Genomic DNA, 14,733 nt, shown 5'->3' on the forward strand with positions numbered 1-14,733 from the left:
GGGAGGGGCAGAGAGAGAGGGAGACACAGAATCTGAAACAGGCTCCAGGCTCTGAGCCATCAGCCCAGAGCCCGACGCGGGGCTCGAACTCACGGACCACGAGATCGTGACCTGGCTGAAGTCGGACGCTTAACCGACTGCGCCACCCAGGCGTCCCTGTAATAATTTTTTAAATGTTTTGAAATGTTTCTTTAAAAAAAAAAAATTGGGAACTGATTTAGTTATACTACTGAGGAAGGTTTCAAAGCACAATTAAGGAGGCAATAACGACAGGTAAGTTAACAGTGTATTTTAAAAACTGTCAGCTGTTTTCTACAGCTTATTTTTCACCTAGATTTCTATGCCATATTAAACTAAAATCCACCTTCCAAATTACATACACTTACAAACTATTTTACAAGCAATTTTAAGTTTTAGGATGTAGTTTCCCCTTTATGCAAAAGTCACCTTAAACACAAATATAAGATATTCCCATTTAGATCAAAATATAAATCAGAAAGATGCTATTCACAGGTTACATATTAAAAGGCATATCAATACTAAGTGGCACCATAATATTGCTGAGTCACTAAGAATAAATGCACTTACGAAAATGTAAACTGCTTTAATCTAATTAGGCAGTGCTTAAATCCAATTTTTACACTTCAATTTTCTGTACAGATCACTGTTACATTCTGGAATTTAAGAGGACCTAATTAAGTCACTTCATACAAGCAGTCACCAACTTACAAACACACAAATAATAAATGCTTCCCTTATATAAATTTCTAGTATTTTACCTCTAAATACTTCACAAGATAACCCCCAACCCTCTTCAATTTTTCCCCCAAACCTCCTACCCATTGCCAAGGTTCCACCTCACCGCCCCCTCTCACGGCCAGGGGGAAATAAGTTTCTGGAATCCAGAGTAAAAACTCAGGAACGCATTTTCCTACAGAAAAAAATATAAATTGTGATCTAGAATGCTGAGTATTATAATTCAGCTATACTATGTTTATAAAGGCTTTTGTGAACTAAAGCCTAAGACCTAATAACAATTCAGAACAATATTTCTATGAGAAAATGCATTCCAGGTTCAAAATAATTTAATACAATGCCTTTGTAGGTTGGTGACTGTCTGTATAGTGCCACCAAGTGATATGTATTTGACTAAACTCACAAAATATTAAAATCAAAACAGCTTTATCACATGACTCTTCAGTCTGAGTGTGCTATGTCAATCACTTTCTAAGAAAAATTAACTGTCCTAATTCATTTTAAAAACTGCTATAATACTTACATTTAACATTTCGAAATCATTACTTTCTAATCCTTGTGTGAGAAGAACTGGAAAGCTATTTGTCTGTGGAAGGTCATCCTTCTCTTTCTTTGTATCTATATCCAGTGCTCCCAGGCGCTCTTCAATGCTAATCTGCAGAACAGAAATGATCTATTAATGTTAATCTAGACAAGGCCTAAAGTAGTTTGGTCGAATTACTTTGTTCCTTCCTATGTCTCAAAAAACAAAAGCACTGACTGGTTCACAATGAAAAACACAAACAAGCTCTTTCTCATTCCAACAAGATCTTACTACCATAAAGCCAATGATGGAGACCAATGTATTATCTGCAATCCAAGGTTCCAGATCCTAGTGATCTGGAAGTGCATGAGAAGTCATGATTTGAAAATGTAATTCCTAAAAACATCTCTCTAAAGAAGATTCAAAAAATACACAGATCTGGTATCTTATTACTAAAGCACAAGAAAAGACCTATTATCAAAAGAACTTTCCCTTCTAGAACTACCCCTGGTTATCAGCCTCAGATCTGTAAAAAAGGAAAATTATCAAAAGAAAATGAAAAATAAAGACAACTATGTTCCCAAAACAATTTTTAAAATGTCTTTTCCTATTTTTCGTTTTAGTAGTTCCAAATGATGATTTTCTAGAAGATGCTATGCTCTACTAAATCAAGTTCCCTTGATAAAAGAATCTAAAATTTAAGTGTAAATAAACAGGATGCAATTTGCTACACAAAAACTCAATTGTAGAGAACTTATCTCTTATTAAAACAAGTCTAACAACCATGTTCTGCCTGCCTCTTAGTAACTAAATCAAAATACAAATACTCTGTGACTACTATGGCAAATAGGCTCTGGCAAAGCCTCCTATTTAGGTTAACATAAAAATCAAAAAAGGCAGGAGGAAATTAAATAATTGGATCTAGGCCAAGTTAAAGAAAGTTGGCATGTTATTTTTAAATACATATACCATGTTACTAAGGAATAATTTTAATGAACAACTACTCAGCCCCATCCCCCCACACACCCTACAAAGGAAGACATTTAAAATCAGGTAAAGAAACATAATCTTTCTCTAATGATAAAACAATTAAAATTTCACATCATTTAGGGTGACACATAAGAAAAAGGTCTACAGAGACAAGTACAGTAACCACAGGAAGGTCTAGGGAGCTGAGAAAAAATGAAGTTTGTAAGCACTTGAAGAGGTTATAGTGATGACCACTTTTAAAGGCCAACACTCACTAAACTAGCCAGAACTGCTCAGACAGCCAAGAGAAAAGGCATCACTGGAACTCAGCAACATGCGAAACCCAATGGAAATCATCACAGCAAGTCCTGGCTTAAGGTACTGTATTCAATTATGTGACCCAGCTGACTGCTAACAATGGTCAAAACAGCACCCTCTTTAGTTAGTAAGAGTCTGTCTTCTCCATTAACAGTGGCCAAGTAGAAGCCTCGGGTTACAATTTGGAATTTCTGAACCTGTGCTGCTCGGGATGAGAGAGGGAACCAGCAGCAATCTTAGTTAAGTTCCTAAAGTTTCAAGTTTGGCTCTACCCAATAATTTGTTAGTCTCATGAGTAATCTTACATTTCAAACTCAAAAATGGTCAGTGATTTTATTACCTCATTTTCCCCTAATTTCCTCTTGCTCTCTACCTCCTCAGTTTGTGAAGGAAGAGGTTTGATAGCTGCATGATGACCAGGTACCCCAGGCACCAAAACTTTTGCTTCAGAATTCATCACTGGTGTTCTCACCTGTTAAACAGGAATAGCCGGCATGTGACAAAGGGAATTATGCCTTAGTCCTTGTAAGATTTAGCCCCAAAGAAAACTAACAGCTTTTAATTGGCTTTTCTACTGGAAAATCTTAACATAATTAACTTAATAGGATAAGAACTACACACAAATTTTAATTGAATGTTAGTAAATAAGTTTCCAAATTATAATTTGAAAGTTTATAGTTTTAAGGTTTTCAATAGCACATGAGTAAAAACCAGGAAAAACAACATTTAAAGATTACTTAAAAACATTAGAGAGTGAAGTTGTACATTTTACTACCACCTCCAGTAATCCAGCTTTGCCAGAAATGCTCAGACAGCCAAGAGAAAGGTGTCATCTCTGAAACTCAGCCAGAAGCGAAACCATATATGGATGTCATCATAGCAGGTCTTGGCTTTTTTTTATTCCTTATTAAACTGCCAAACATGTATCTACATGTAGATGCCATGTTATATTCAAAATAAAAAATCATGATGATAAGCTTAAATATGGTATTTAATTCCAAACCCATCATTTAGGGCTTTATATCCTTAAATACAGGATTCCTCCTTTAAATGCTGAAATCAGCAAAATAAGTTATTGACAAATGTTGTATTTATTTAATGATCATACACGAGGTAAAGGACTAACTCCCAAGTCTTTAACTTTTAGTTGTCTATTCACTCATTCATTCAACAAATCAAAAGCACAGGAAAGAAGTTGTATAATCTTGTTACCTAAAACTTAATCTCACCAATTTGTTAAGATCATAAGGAGGGTATTAAAGAGTCTAAACATAATATTATATAACAATTCAATTCACCCAAATCTCTTTTTTCTCAACTTCTAATACGAAATGCACTCACCTTTGTAATAGCCGTCTCTACTTTGGGGGCCCAGCAGTTTGAAATGTCTCTTACTAAACACATGTGAGGTTCTTTGGAACTTAAAGCCTGGGAATATAATTTTAAGGAGAGGGGAAGAAAGGGGGCGGAAATGTCAAACAAAGCAATTGGGAATAAGAATAACATGAAAAGCCAATGTGTACTTGTGCATTTTCATAAAAATACAAAAAAGTATAGAAAGCTTCCCCACAAACTCAGCCACTCAGACTGACCACTACTCGGACTGATGGCAGCAGAGAAAAGTGGGTCAACTCTGAAGATATTAAGCATAATGTGTACTTTTTTCGGTTATGAACTGCTCAAATTTTTCACATGTATAGTTTTAAAAGATGAAGAGGTTTTTAAACTATAACAGATTTTTAAAGATTCCTGTTTGTCACCCTTGTAAAAAAATAATCTGGGCTATTTAGGGTCCCCCCACTATACTTTCCACAAGCAAGTCAAAGACAGCACTGCTGAACAAATTGCTGTAAGGTGGATCTCTAAATCCTGATGTGCCATTACAAGGGGGACAATCAGATGCAGCAAAGTACATGTTACCCATAAGCCTGTAAGGTTTTATGTAATTCTCTGTTCTGTGCCCATATAATTAATCAGCATCTGGTAGAACACAAAACAAGCAGGAAACAATGGCAGCATCTTCAGAGGACGGTTAGGGGGTCCAGGTACAGCACGGAGAGTTACGTTTATAGCTTAATACCTTTCTCCCTTTTTCATTAAACCATATCCATGTGTTCAATTCTTAAAAAGTAAAATAAACTCCACAAGAGTTTGCTTGGGCACATAATATTTCACTCATCATCTCCCAGAAGGCCTTACTGAATAAAAGCAGTATAAATGCAAGCTAAAGAAATCACCTATTGGACACGCCCATAACTCACCAAAAGTCTCCAAAGAAACTTTCAAAAAAGTTAAGTAATTGCACCACCCATTACATTTCCACTTAGAAAACTCAATGAGTACTGTTACTAAAGGCTCTTTTATTAAGATGTATCTTTTGGGTACTTGGGTAAAATTCATTCATACCCTGTGCTGACCAAAATGTTAGTAAATGTGGGGGCTATTGAGCACTTGAAATGTGGCTATTCCAAACTGAGGTATGTGCGTAAGTGAAAATATATACCAGATTTCAAAGACAGAATACCAAAAAAAAAGGCGAATAAAATATCTGAAATAATTTTTCATACCGACTAAGGATTAAAATATTTGATATGCTGAACTGAGGGGGTGATGGGGGGTGGGAGGGAGGGAAGGGTGGGTGATGGGTATTGAGGAGGGCACCTTTTGGGATGAGCACTGGGTGTTGTATGGAAACCAATTTGACAATAAATTTCATATATTGAAAAAAAATATTTGATATGCTAGGTGAAGTAAAATTATATACATAGCTCTCACAAACTAAAATAAACTACCCAGTGAAAGATCCTTCAGTTACAGGAAAATACATGACTTCTTTTTAAGTATTCAAATAAGCAGACCAATGAATCACTCCACGGTCATCTTTTTTTTTCATGTCCACGTTGATGCTATTTTGCTTTACTCCAGAGTAGTATCTACGTACCACTCGCTCAATGGTGGGCTGAAACCAATTGCCATATACAAGCAACAATGACATTTTGTCTGAGCAAAACCCAGCTGCTAGAATAGGAATGGGTTTTGGTGTTGATTTCTTGCCTTTCCCAGGTGTCACTATCTGAATTGTGCAATTTGAAGTCAAAGGCTTTTTGCAGTATCTAGAAATGAAAAAAAAAATAGATTAGAAAATTTGAAACGTCTCATATGAATGCTTTGAAGCTGGCATCAAGTCAAGAAATGTAACCTCCTGCGGCCCCCACACTATCACCAGAGTGACCAGGATCCCCACACCACTAGTGTTGCTGTCAAGACCTCATCTAGCAAGACCTCACCACCAAATCTGCCTGGACACCAAGTGCCCTTCCATCCCATTGTCAAGCCCCATAAAGGGCGCCAAGATCCCAGGTACTCTCTCGCTGCCTTGTGCTTCAGTCCCAGAGGACTCTCTGTACATGCCCTGTTCCAATCAGTCCCATTTCCAATTGTTTCCAACCCGCAAAAGCCTCACCATGACCTCCGCAATGCAGTTCCAAGAGCAAAATTATCAGCAAAATATAAACAACAAAATTCCATCGTCTAATATAAAAAATTCCATTGTCTACTGCTTATCCAAGGGCTTTCATCAGCTTCTTGCTCTACGCTGGCACATCAGGGCAGATCTCCCAAGCTGTAGCTGTTTTCTCTCCATAGCCTTTATGTCAGAAGCCTAGGCATGAGATGATTTTAAGAGTGTTCCGTGTTCTTCACAAACATTTCAAGATGAATAGTCTGTCTCTTTCCCTTCTAAAACCTGGGTAAGTGTTGTTACCAGATACCAGCTACCTCCCTCTCCTGCTGTCATCCAATGATTTCTGGGCCACTCCCCCAGATTTCTTGAAGATTCTAGTGGCTGTCATTCTAACACTACTCCTGAGGAATTCCTTTCTTAGCAGTCTGGTCTCTGCATCCACCGTGCAGGCTGATGATGCTTCTGATACACTGTCCTCCCAGCTCCATACCCTCCCGCCTCCAACAGCCCCGCCCTTCACTGTGTCTCAGCCTCTCACTCCTCACACCGCAGACATCTTACTCCCAACAGGTGCACCACACCATCCTTCTAGCTCATGCCTCCTAGTTATCCTGACTCCACAACCATCTCCATCCAGGATTTCTGGTCTTCTACCCCTCTGTAGTCTATTCTCAACACATCCAACAGAATGACTCAAAGGCTTAATAATGTCTTAACACTTAATACCTGATGAGGTCAAACCTTATCAGTCTTCTGCATAAAAGCAACAGCTTACTATTGCCCATGGAGAGGTGCTCAATTCCTCACAGCAGCCCACCATCTCTGGGCCCTTAGTTATATGTTCCACATACGTGTATGACTGTATCAATAAAGGCCTCAAGTGTTACACACCAAAATGTTAAAAGTTACCTCTAGGGAGTAGAACTCAATGCAGGGAGAATTAGGCTTTATAACCTATTGTCTACACATCCTAAATGTTTTTCAATGTTTTATGCCTTCATAACGATTTTATACTTAAATAAATTCCTACATTAGGATTGTAAAAGGAAGAATACCAACTGACAAAAAGTTGAAACCATCTTAAAGTTCACATGATTGAGTCTCAGACCACGTTTACAGAGAATGGCAAAGGTTGCCAAGCTTTCTATAAAGAGCAGATAGTAAATATTTTAGTTTTGGGGGGCCACGTATGGTCATACTGGATTTGACCCACAGGTCATAATTTACTGATCCTAGATCTATGACTACTACACATGCTAACAGCAACACCCCCTTCTGTCCACCAAAACAATAGCATTGCCATGCTTCATTGATCCACATATATATGGCAAGGGAAACTATTATCAAAGTTAGAAATCAAGGCTTTACCAAGTTCACAAGCAAACTTTTCCAACTGAACCACTTTCAGTTAAAATGTATCACTAGAGGGATGCCTGGGTGGTTCAGTCTATTAAGCATCCAACTTCAGCTCAGGTCATGATCTCATCGTTTGTGGGTTCAAGCCCCGCATCGGGCTCTGTGCTGACAGCTCAGAGCCTGGAGTCTGCCCCAGATTCTGTGTCTCCCTCTCTCTCTGCCCCTCCCCTGCTCATTCTGTCTCTGTCTCTCAAAAATAAATCAACGGTAAAAAAAAATTTTTAATGTATCACTAGAGGGGCACCTAGGTGGCTAAGTTGGCTAAGCATCCAACTCTTTTAAATTTTTTTAAACATTTTTTTATTATTGGGAGACAGAGAGACACAGAGCATGAGCAGGGAAGGGGCAGAGAGAGGGGGAGACACAGATTCCAAAGCAGGCTCCAGGCTCTGAGCTGTCAGCACAGAGCCCGACATGGGGCTTGAACTCACAAACCGGGAGATCATGACCTGAGGTGAAGTCGGATGCTTAACCGACTAAGCCACCCAGGCACCCTAAGCATCCAACTCTTGATTTCGGCTCAGGTCATGATCTCACGGTTCATGAAATCAAGCCCCATGTCAGGCTCTAAGCTGACCGGAGCCTGCTTGGGATTCTCTCTCTCCCTCTCTCTCTGCCCCACTACCTCTCATGCATGCATGCATACTCTCTCTCTCTCTCTCTCTCTCTCTCTCTCTCAAAATAAGTATAAACTTTAAGGTAAACCAACAAAATGTATCATTAGAACTGCCAACATTTACTAAGCATATATCATAAAACTACTTTACTACCCACAAATATGAAGAAACGGTCCACAATCCAAAAACTTGAATCCTCACTGGAAATGTATATAGTCATATGGATAATTAATAATTCTTTCAAAACAACCTAACTGAAAAGTAATGTAAGGCAAAGAATACTGAGGTAGGAATAAAAAAGAGTAACAAGTCAGGGAAAGAAAACAAATTTGACTTGAGAAATTTCGTACTTACCCATTTAATATGTGTTCAAAAAGATGAACTTGACCATCTTTGCAAACAACAGCTAACTTGACAGGCTAAAAGAAAAATTAAACTGATTACTCTAATGGAGAATGGCCTTCATAATATACTTATAAAACTTCAACTGTCCTCCCCACCCCTTTAAATAACCAGAGAAAAAGTCAGAACACCAAGGTGGCACAACTCTTGCATTTAAAATTTATTACTGTCATCTAAACAACTGGAGTTGTTGCCAAGCATAGAAATAAAAGTTTAAGCCAAGAAGATAACAAGAAGAATGCAGCCTGGAAGTTATAGGAGCAAAGTCACTACCAAGTGCAAAGTCACTGACAAAAGAAACTGGCAGGCCCCGCATGTCAGAGCAGTCAGATCCTTGAACACGGGGGGTGGCTGGGTGGCTCAGGTGGTTAAGCATCCAACTTCAGCTCAGGTCATGATCTCATCGTTTGTGGGTTCAAGCCCCGCATCGGGCTCTGTGCTGACAGCTCAGAGCCTGGAGCCTGCTTCAGATTCTGTGTCTCCCTCTCTCTCTGCCCCTCCCCCACTCATGCTCTGTCTCTCAAAAATAAATAAACGTTAAAAAATTTTGGAAAAAAAAAAAGATCCCTGAAAACACCATGGACACGGTCCCCCTGCTCGGAAGTGCACACCACAGTCATTTATTTAATGGTTACTCTGGACAGTCCAAGAAGATTTTTGTTACATTTTGTTCTTTCTTCCCTCATGTCCCCTACTTTCCCAAATCATTAAATCATCAAAACACTAACTTTAAAAATATAATTTGTGAAATCCAAAAACAAATTCTCAAAAATTGAGCCATTTACCTCTTCTTTATTTTCTGACAACGTCAAGTCAATATAGACAGGTTCATCTGTAACTGTAAAAGACATCACTGCATTCTTTTCTTTGTTTTCTGACCGGACCTGCCTAGATAACAAAACCCATGATTAGGTAGTAAGAAATTTAACAACAAAAAAAGATGAGCACCTAATGGGAGTAACAGCATTAGATTCCCAATAGTTTTCGCATCTTTTGAAAGCTAAATAAAGAGACTACAGATCAAACTTAGACCCATTTGTGTCACTGCCACTTAACATGGTTGCAGGGAAAAGAGAAAGCACTAATGCCCTTATGCAGATTTAAACAATAAGTAACATTCTCTATTCTTTTCCACTAATCTGTTTGTTTATCTTGATGCCAATACCATACTGTTTTGATTATTGTAGCTTGACAAGTCCAGAAATCAGGCAATGTGAGTCCTCCAACTTTTTTCTGCTTTTTCAACATTGTTTTGGCTATTCTACATCCTTTGCATTTCTCTTTGAATTTTAAAATCAGATGGTCAATTTCTACAAGAGAGTTTGCTGAGATTTTGACTGGGTTTACACTGATTCTATAGATTAATCTGAGAATTCACACAATAGCAATGTAAAGAAAATAGAGTCCAGAAATAGACCCATGCGTATATTTAACCCAAATGACCCTCATTATTTGTGGATTCCTTCTTTGAGAATTTGCTTACTTGCTAAAATTTGTTAGCCTCCGAATCAGAATTTGTGGAACTTCCATAGTCTTGAACAGAGCAATAAAAATGCTCAAAGCAGTGAAAAATAGTAAGAGTTGCCCACAATGTTCAACAAGGCTATGCTCTGACTTCTTCCTTCAGCTCTCATACTACAGAAGTGTTATATTATTTAGTATCATTAGTATTATTTAGAATGCTAAAAAGTATTTTCATTTTGTTTTCATGTTTTTGTTGGTGATTTCACTTTTAAAATGTCCCTTAAGGAGGCGCCTGGATGGCTCAGTAGGTTAAGCACCAGACTTTGGCTCAGGTCATGATCTCACAGTTTGTAGCTTCAAGCCCTCCATCAGGTTAACACGAGCCCCACACCACACTTCAGGTGAGCTCAAGCCCCAATTTGAGTGAGCCCCTCTTCTCTCTCCCTCCCTCTCTCTGCCCCTCGCTCACTTGTGCCCTCTCAAAAAAAATAAAAAAATAAACAGTGCCCTAAGTATAGTGCTCAAGTGCTGTCTCATGTATCTAAGAGCAAAAGAAGCTGTAATATGCCTTAAGGGAAAAAATATTTGTTAGGTAAACTCTGTTCTGACAGGGGTTAATTAACTATATACATGATGTATTTTCAAACAGAAACACACATAAAATGAGACTATATATATTGATTAAATGACAAAAACGTAACCAACAAAACTTGCAGAAACCTAACCTTATATCTCCCGGAGGAATCACAGTTCAGTATCACTAACTCTGCGCTCATGAGGACTTTATACAACATAACAACTGCAAATAAGAACCAACTGTATGTGTATATCCATGTATATATGCAAAAACAGTTCACTGGAAACAGTCTTTTCAACCAATGGTACTGAGACCAATGGATATTCCTAACACAAGAACATAAATTTCCATCCATTTAGGAATGCAAACTGGTGTAGCCACTCTGCAAAACTTATGAAGTTCCCTCAAAAAGTTAAAAATAAGGGGGTGCCTAGATGGTTCAGTCAGTTGAGCTTGGGCTCAGGTCACGATCTCCCAGTTCGTTGAGTGCAAGCCCCAAATCGGGCTCACTGCTGTTAGTGCAGAGCCCGCTTCAGATCCCCCCACTTTCCCCTAAATAGACATTTGCAAAAAAAAAAAAAAAGTTAAAAATAGGGGTGCCTGAGTGGCTCAGTCACTGGGCATCTGACTCTTGATTTTGGCTCAGGTATGATCTTGCAGTCCGTGGCATCAAGCCCCACACATCAAGCTCTTCACTGGCAGCACAGAGCATGCTGGGAATTCTCTCTCTGCCTCTCACTCGCTCGCTCTAAATAAATAAATAAATGTAAAAAACACAACTGTCCTATAACCCAGCAAGAGCAGCACTACTAGGTATTTATTCAAAAAAAAAAAAAATACTAACTCAAAGGGATACGTGCACCTGATATTTCTACAATACCAAATATCTACAATAGCCAAATTATGGAAACAGCCCATTGATGAATGGATAAAGATGTGATATACACCTCTCTTTCTCTCACACACACACACACACTGGCATAAAAAATGAAATCTTGCCATTTGCAGTGACATGGGTGAAACTAGAAAGTATTATGCTTAGTGAAGTAAGTCAGCGAAAGACAAATGCTGTATGAGTTCACGCATATGTGGAATTTAAGAAACCAAACAAAGAGGAGAAAAAGGCAAACCAAGAAACAGACCCTTAACTATACACAACTAGTGGTTGGGGGTGTGGGGGATGGGCTAAATAGGTGATGGAGATTAAGGTGTACACTTGTGATGAGCACTGGGTATTTATGGTAGTGCTAAATCACTATACTGTACACCTGAAATTAATATCACACTGTATGTCGGGGCGCCTGGGTGGCTCAGTCGGTTAAACGGCCGACTTCAGCTCAGGTCACGATCTTGCAGTTTGTGAGTTGAGCCCCGCGTCATGCTCTGTGCTGACAGCTTGGAGCCTGGAGCCTGCTTCAGGTTGTGTCTCCCTCTTTTCTCTGTCCCTCCCCCACTCTAACTCTGTTTCTCAAAAATGAATAAACATTAAAAAAATTTTTTTTTAATATTACACTGTATGTTAACTGGAATTTAAATAAAAATTTTTAAAAAACTGTCAATCATTCCATGTACCATATACACATATTAGCTCAAAATGCAAGCCTTAAAACTAAATCTTTCAGAAGAAAACCTTTGTGACCTTGGATTAAGCAAAGATCCCGAAACATGATCCGGACTACATCAAAATTAAAAACTTCTCTTCGAAAAGACAATGCACAAACTAGGAGAAAATATCTGCAAAGCATATACTTGATAATGGGTTTATATTGAGAATATATATAGAATTCTCAAAACTCAGTAAGAAAACAAACCCACTAAAAAATAGGCCAAACATATGAACAGATACTTCATCAAGAAACATATCCAGATAGCAAACAGGACAAGATTCTCAACGTGAGTGGCATTAGGGAAATGCAAACTAAAACCACAGGGAGGTACCATTACATACCTACTAAAATGGCTAAGGTTAAATGATTATATCAAGCATTGGTGAGGATATGAAAGAATTTGCACTCTTATACATAGCTGGTCAGAATGTAAAATGTAAAAATGGTACTATCACTTTGAAAAAACTTGACAATTTTTTTCAGTAGCCCCAACATGGGCTTGAACTCATGACCCTGACATCAAGAGTCACATGCTCTACTGACTAAGCCAGCCAGGGGCCCAAACTTGGCAATTTCTTAAAAAGTTAAATATATATCATATGATCTACCCATGCACTCAAGGTATTTACACAAAAGAAATGAATCATATGTCCATACAAAGATTTATACACAAATGTCTGTAATAACTTTGTTTTACGTTTGTTTTTTTCTTAATTTTATTTTTTATTTTTTAAAATTTACATCCTGGGGCGCCTGGGTGGCTCAGTTGGTTAAGCATCCGACTTCAGCTCAGGTCATGATCTCGTGGTCCGTGAGTTTGAGCCCCGCGTCAGGCTCTGTGCTGAAGGCTCAGAGCCTGGAGCCTGTTTCAGATTCTGTGTCTCCCTCTCCCTTTGCCCCTCCCCCACTCACATTCTGTCTCTCTCTCTCCTTCAAAAATAAATAAACATTAAAATAAAAGGAAGAACATGTGCAGTTTATTATACATCAATTATACCCAAATAAAGGTATTTTAAAAATTTAAGGCACAAATTAAAAAAAGAAAAAGACTAACAGTAAAAAAACATGATTTGCAAACACAATTCACAATCAGTTTGTTTTTATCAACTAGTGAGACTTTATACATTCACCAGTAAACAAGGGCACCTAGGTGGCTCAGTTGGTTAAGCATCCAACTGACTTTGGCTCAGGTCATAATCTCACGGCTTGTGAGCTCTTTTGAGTTCGAGCCCCATGTCGGGCTCTATGCTGCTTCAGATTCTGGGTCTCCCTCTCTCTCTCTCTGCCCCTCCCCCACTCACTCACGCGCATGCTCTCTCCTTCAAAAATAAACATTAAAAAAATATATATATTCACCAGTAAGCAATCTTTCAATATTTTTGTGTATAGAAGAAAACTAAGAGTTTTATTGGATCACTTCTAAGTATTCCCATTTATGAATTCTTCATAAAACAATACTCATTCTAACTTGAAGCCATTTATACTTCATTGTTCAAAATCACTGCCATAAGACTACTTTATACAAAAGAAACTGGTATCTTAGCTCAACAACAGGATAGTACTGTCCTTACAGTAATATGAAAGTGTTTTTTTGCTTAATTTTCACTCAGCAGCAAGAAGCCTTCAAATGTTATTTCCTAACAGAAATGTGTCTTTCAAAGGTAATCATCAGGGAACCTTAGGCTTCCTCTACCTACAAAACACAAAGTTTTCCATAAATGGTCTTTGGAGGCAGCCTTTTAATTTGGGTTTTTAATTTTTCAAGTTTATTCCTCTGTTAGTAGGAAGCCCACAGGCATACACATACTATTTGGGGGATGTTAAGACAACAAAAATCAATTTCTCTTTTACAGAAGAAATTTTGTAGGGGCATCTGGGTGGCTCAGTCAATTGAGCATCCAACTTTGGCTCAGGTCATGATCTCACGTCTTGTGGGTTCAAGCCCTGCACTGGGCTCTGTGCTGAGAGCTCGGAGCCTGGAGCCTACTTCAGATTCTGTGTGTCTCTCTCCCTCTCTCTCTCTCTCTCTCTCTCTCTCTCTGCCCCTCCCCCGCGTACACTCTGTCTCTCTCAAAAATAAACATTAAAAAAAATTTTTTTTAAAGGAGAAATTTTGTAGCTGGAGACCCCTAGGTCTAGGGAGCCAAACAGGTGAAGCATTTTTAAGACTGGAACATCCAAATAGTGTCAGGAGGATTTGGTGGCAGATTTTAACTTTCTGGCATTACTAATTTCTTATGTAAGTGTTAAACATTATAAAACTAAATTATCCCAGAAGGCATGCCTCAAAAAACAGACACAGGACAGAAAACCAACACAATGTGATTATGAAAGGATAATTAGGACTATGGCTCAGTTGATGGTTTGAAGGTGAACAGAAGTCCACATTAGATCTTATGAACCTTTCCCCACCCAACTACAAGGTTTATGTATTTGATGATTCCCACTTCTGAGTTATTTGGTATAAATTCATAGTAACTTTATATGATCAAGAACATGCTCAACTAACTGATTACTAGGATGAGAAACTACTTGTTTAAATCTCCACTTATTTTATCTGAACAGCAGGTGTTTAAAAAAAGTTAGCTTCACCATCAGTTCTCATAAAATCCAAGAAAACC

The 14,733-nt window shown here is 38.3% G+C and overlaps 1 protein-coding gene and 2 non-coding genes across 3 annotated transcripts in view; all 3 read right to left on the reverse strand.

The window, feature by feature from the left end:
* Positions 1 to 14,733, reverse strand: part of WDR43 (WD repeat domain 43) — a 47,067-nt gene that overhangs the window by 12,804 nt on the left and 19,530 nt on the right. The window contains exons 6-11 of the mRNA XM_030311384.2: positions 9,250 to 9,352; positions 8,417 to 8,481; positions 5,508 to 5,679; positions 3,908 to 3,994; positions 2,907 to 3,038; positions 1,280 to 1,411 (exon numbers count right to left, since the gene is read on the reverse strand). Of these exons, the coding sequence (XP_030167244.1) occupies positions 1,280 to 1,411; positions 2,907 to 3,038; positions 3,908 to 3,994; positions 5,508 to 5,679; positions 8,417 to 8,481; positions 9,250 to 9,352 (691 nt within the window). The remainder of the gene's footprint in view (positions 1 to 1,279; positions 1,412 to 2,906; positions 3,039 to 3,907; positions 3,995 to 5,507; positions 5,680 to 8,416; positions 8,482 to 9,249; positions 9,353 to 14,733) is intronic.
* On the reverse strand, positions 2,538 to 2,613 carry LOC115511360. Its single transcript, XR_003968022.1, has one exon. It is a non-coding gene; the product is annotated as a small nucleolar RNA SNORD53/SNORD92 (small nucleolar RNA).
* LOC115511359 lies at positions 3,370 to 3,449 on the reverse strand. Its single transcript, XR_003968021.1, has one exon. It is a non-coding gene; the product is annotated as a small nucleolar RNA SNORD53/SNORD92 (small nucleolar RNA).

This window comes from Lynx canadensis, chromosome A3 (genome assembly GCF_007474595.2).
Source record: "Lynx canadensis isolate LIC74 chromosome A3, mLynCan4.pri.v2, whole genome shotgun sequence".
Taxonomy (NCBI): domain Eukaryota; kingdom Metazoa; phylum Chordata; class Mammalia; order Carnivora; family Felidae; genus Lynx; species Lynx canadensis.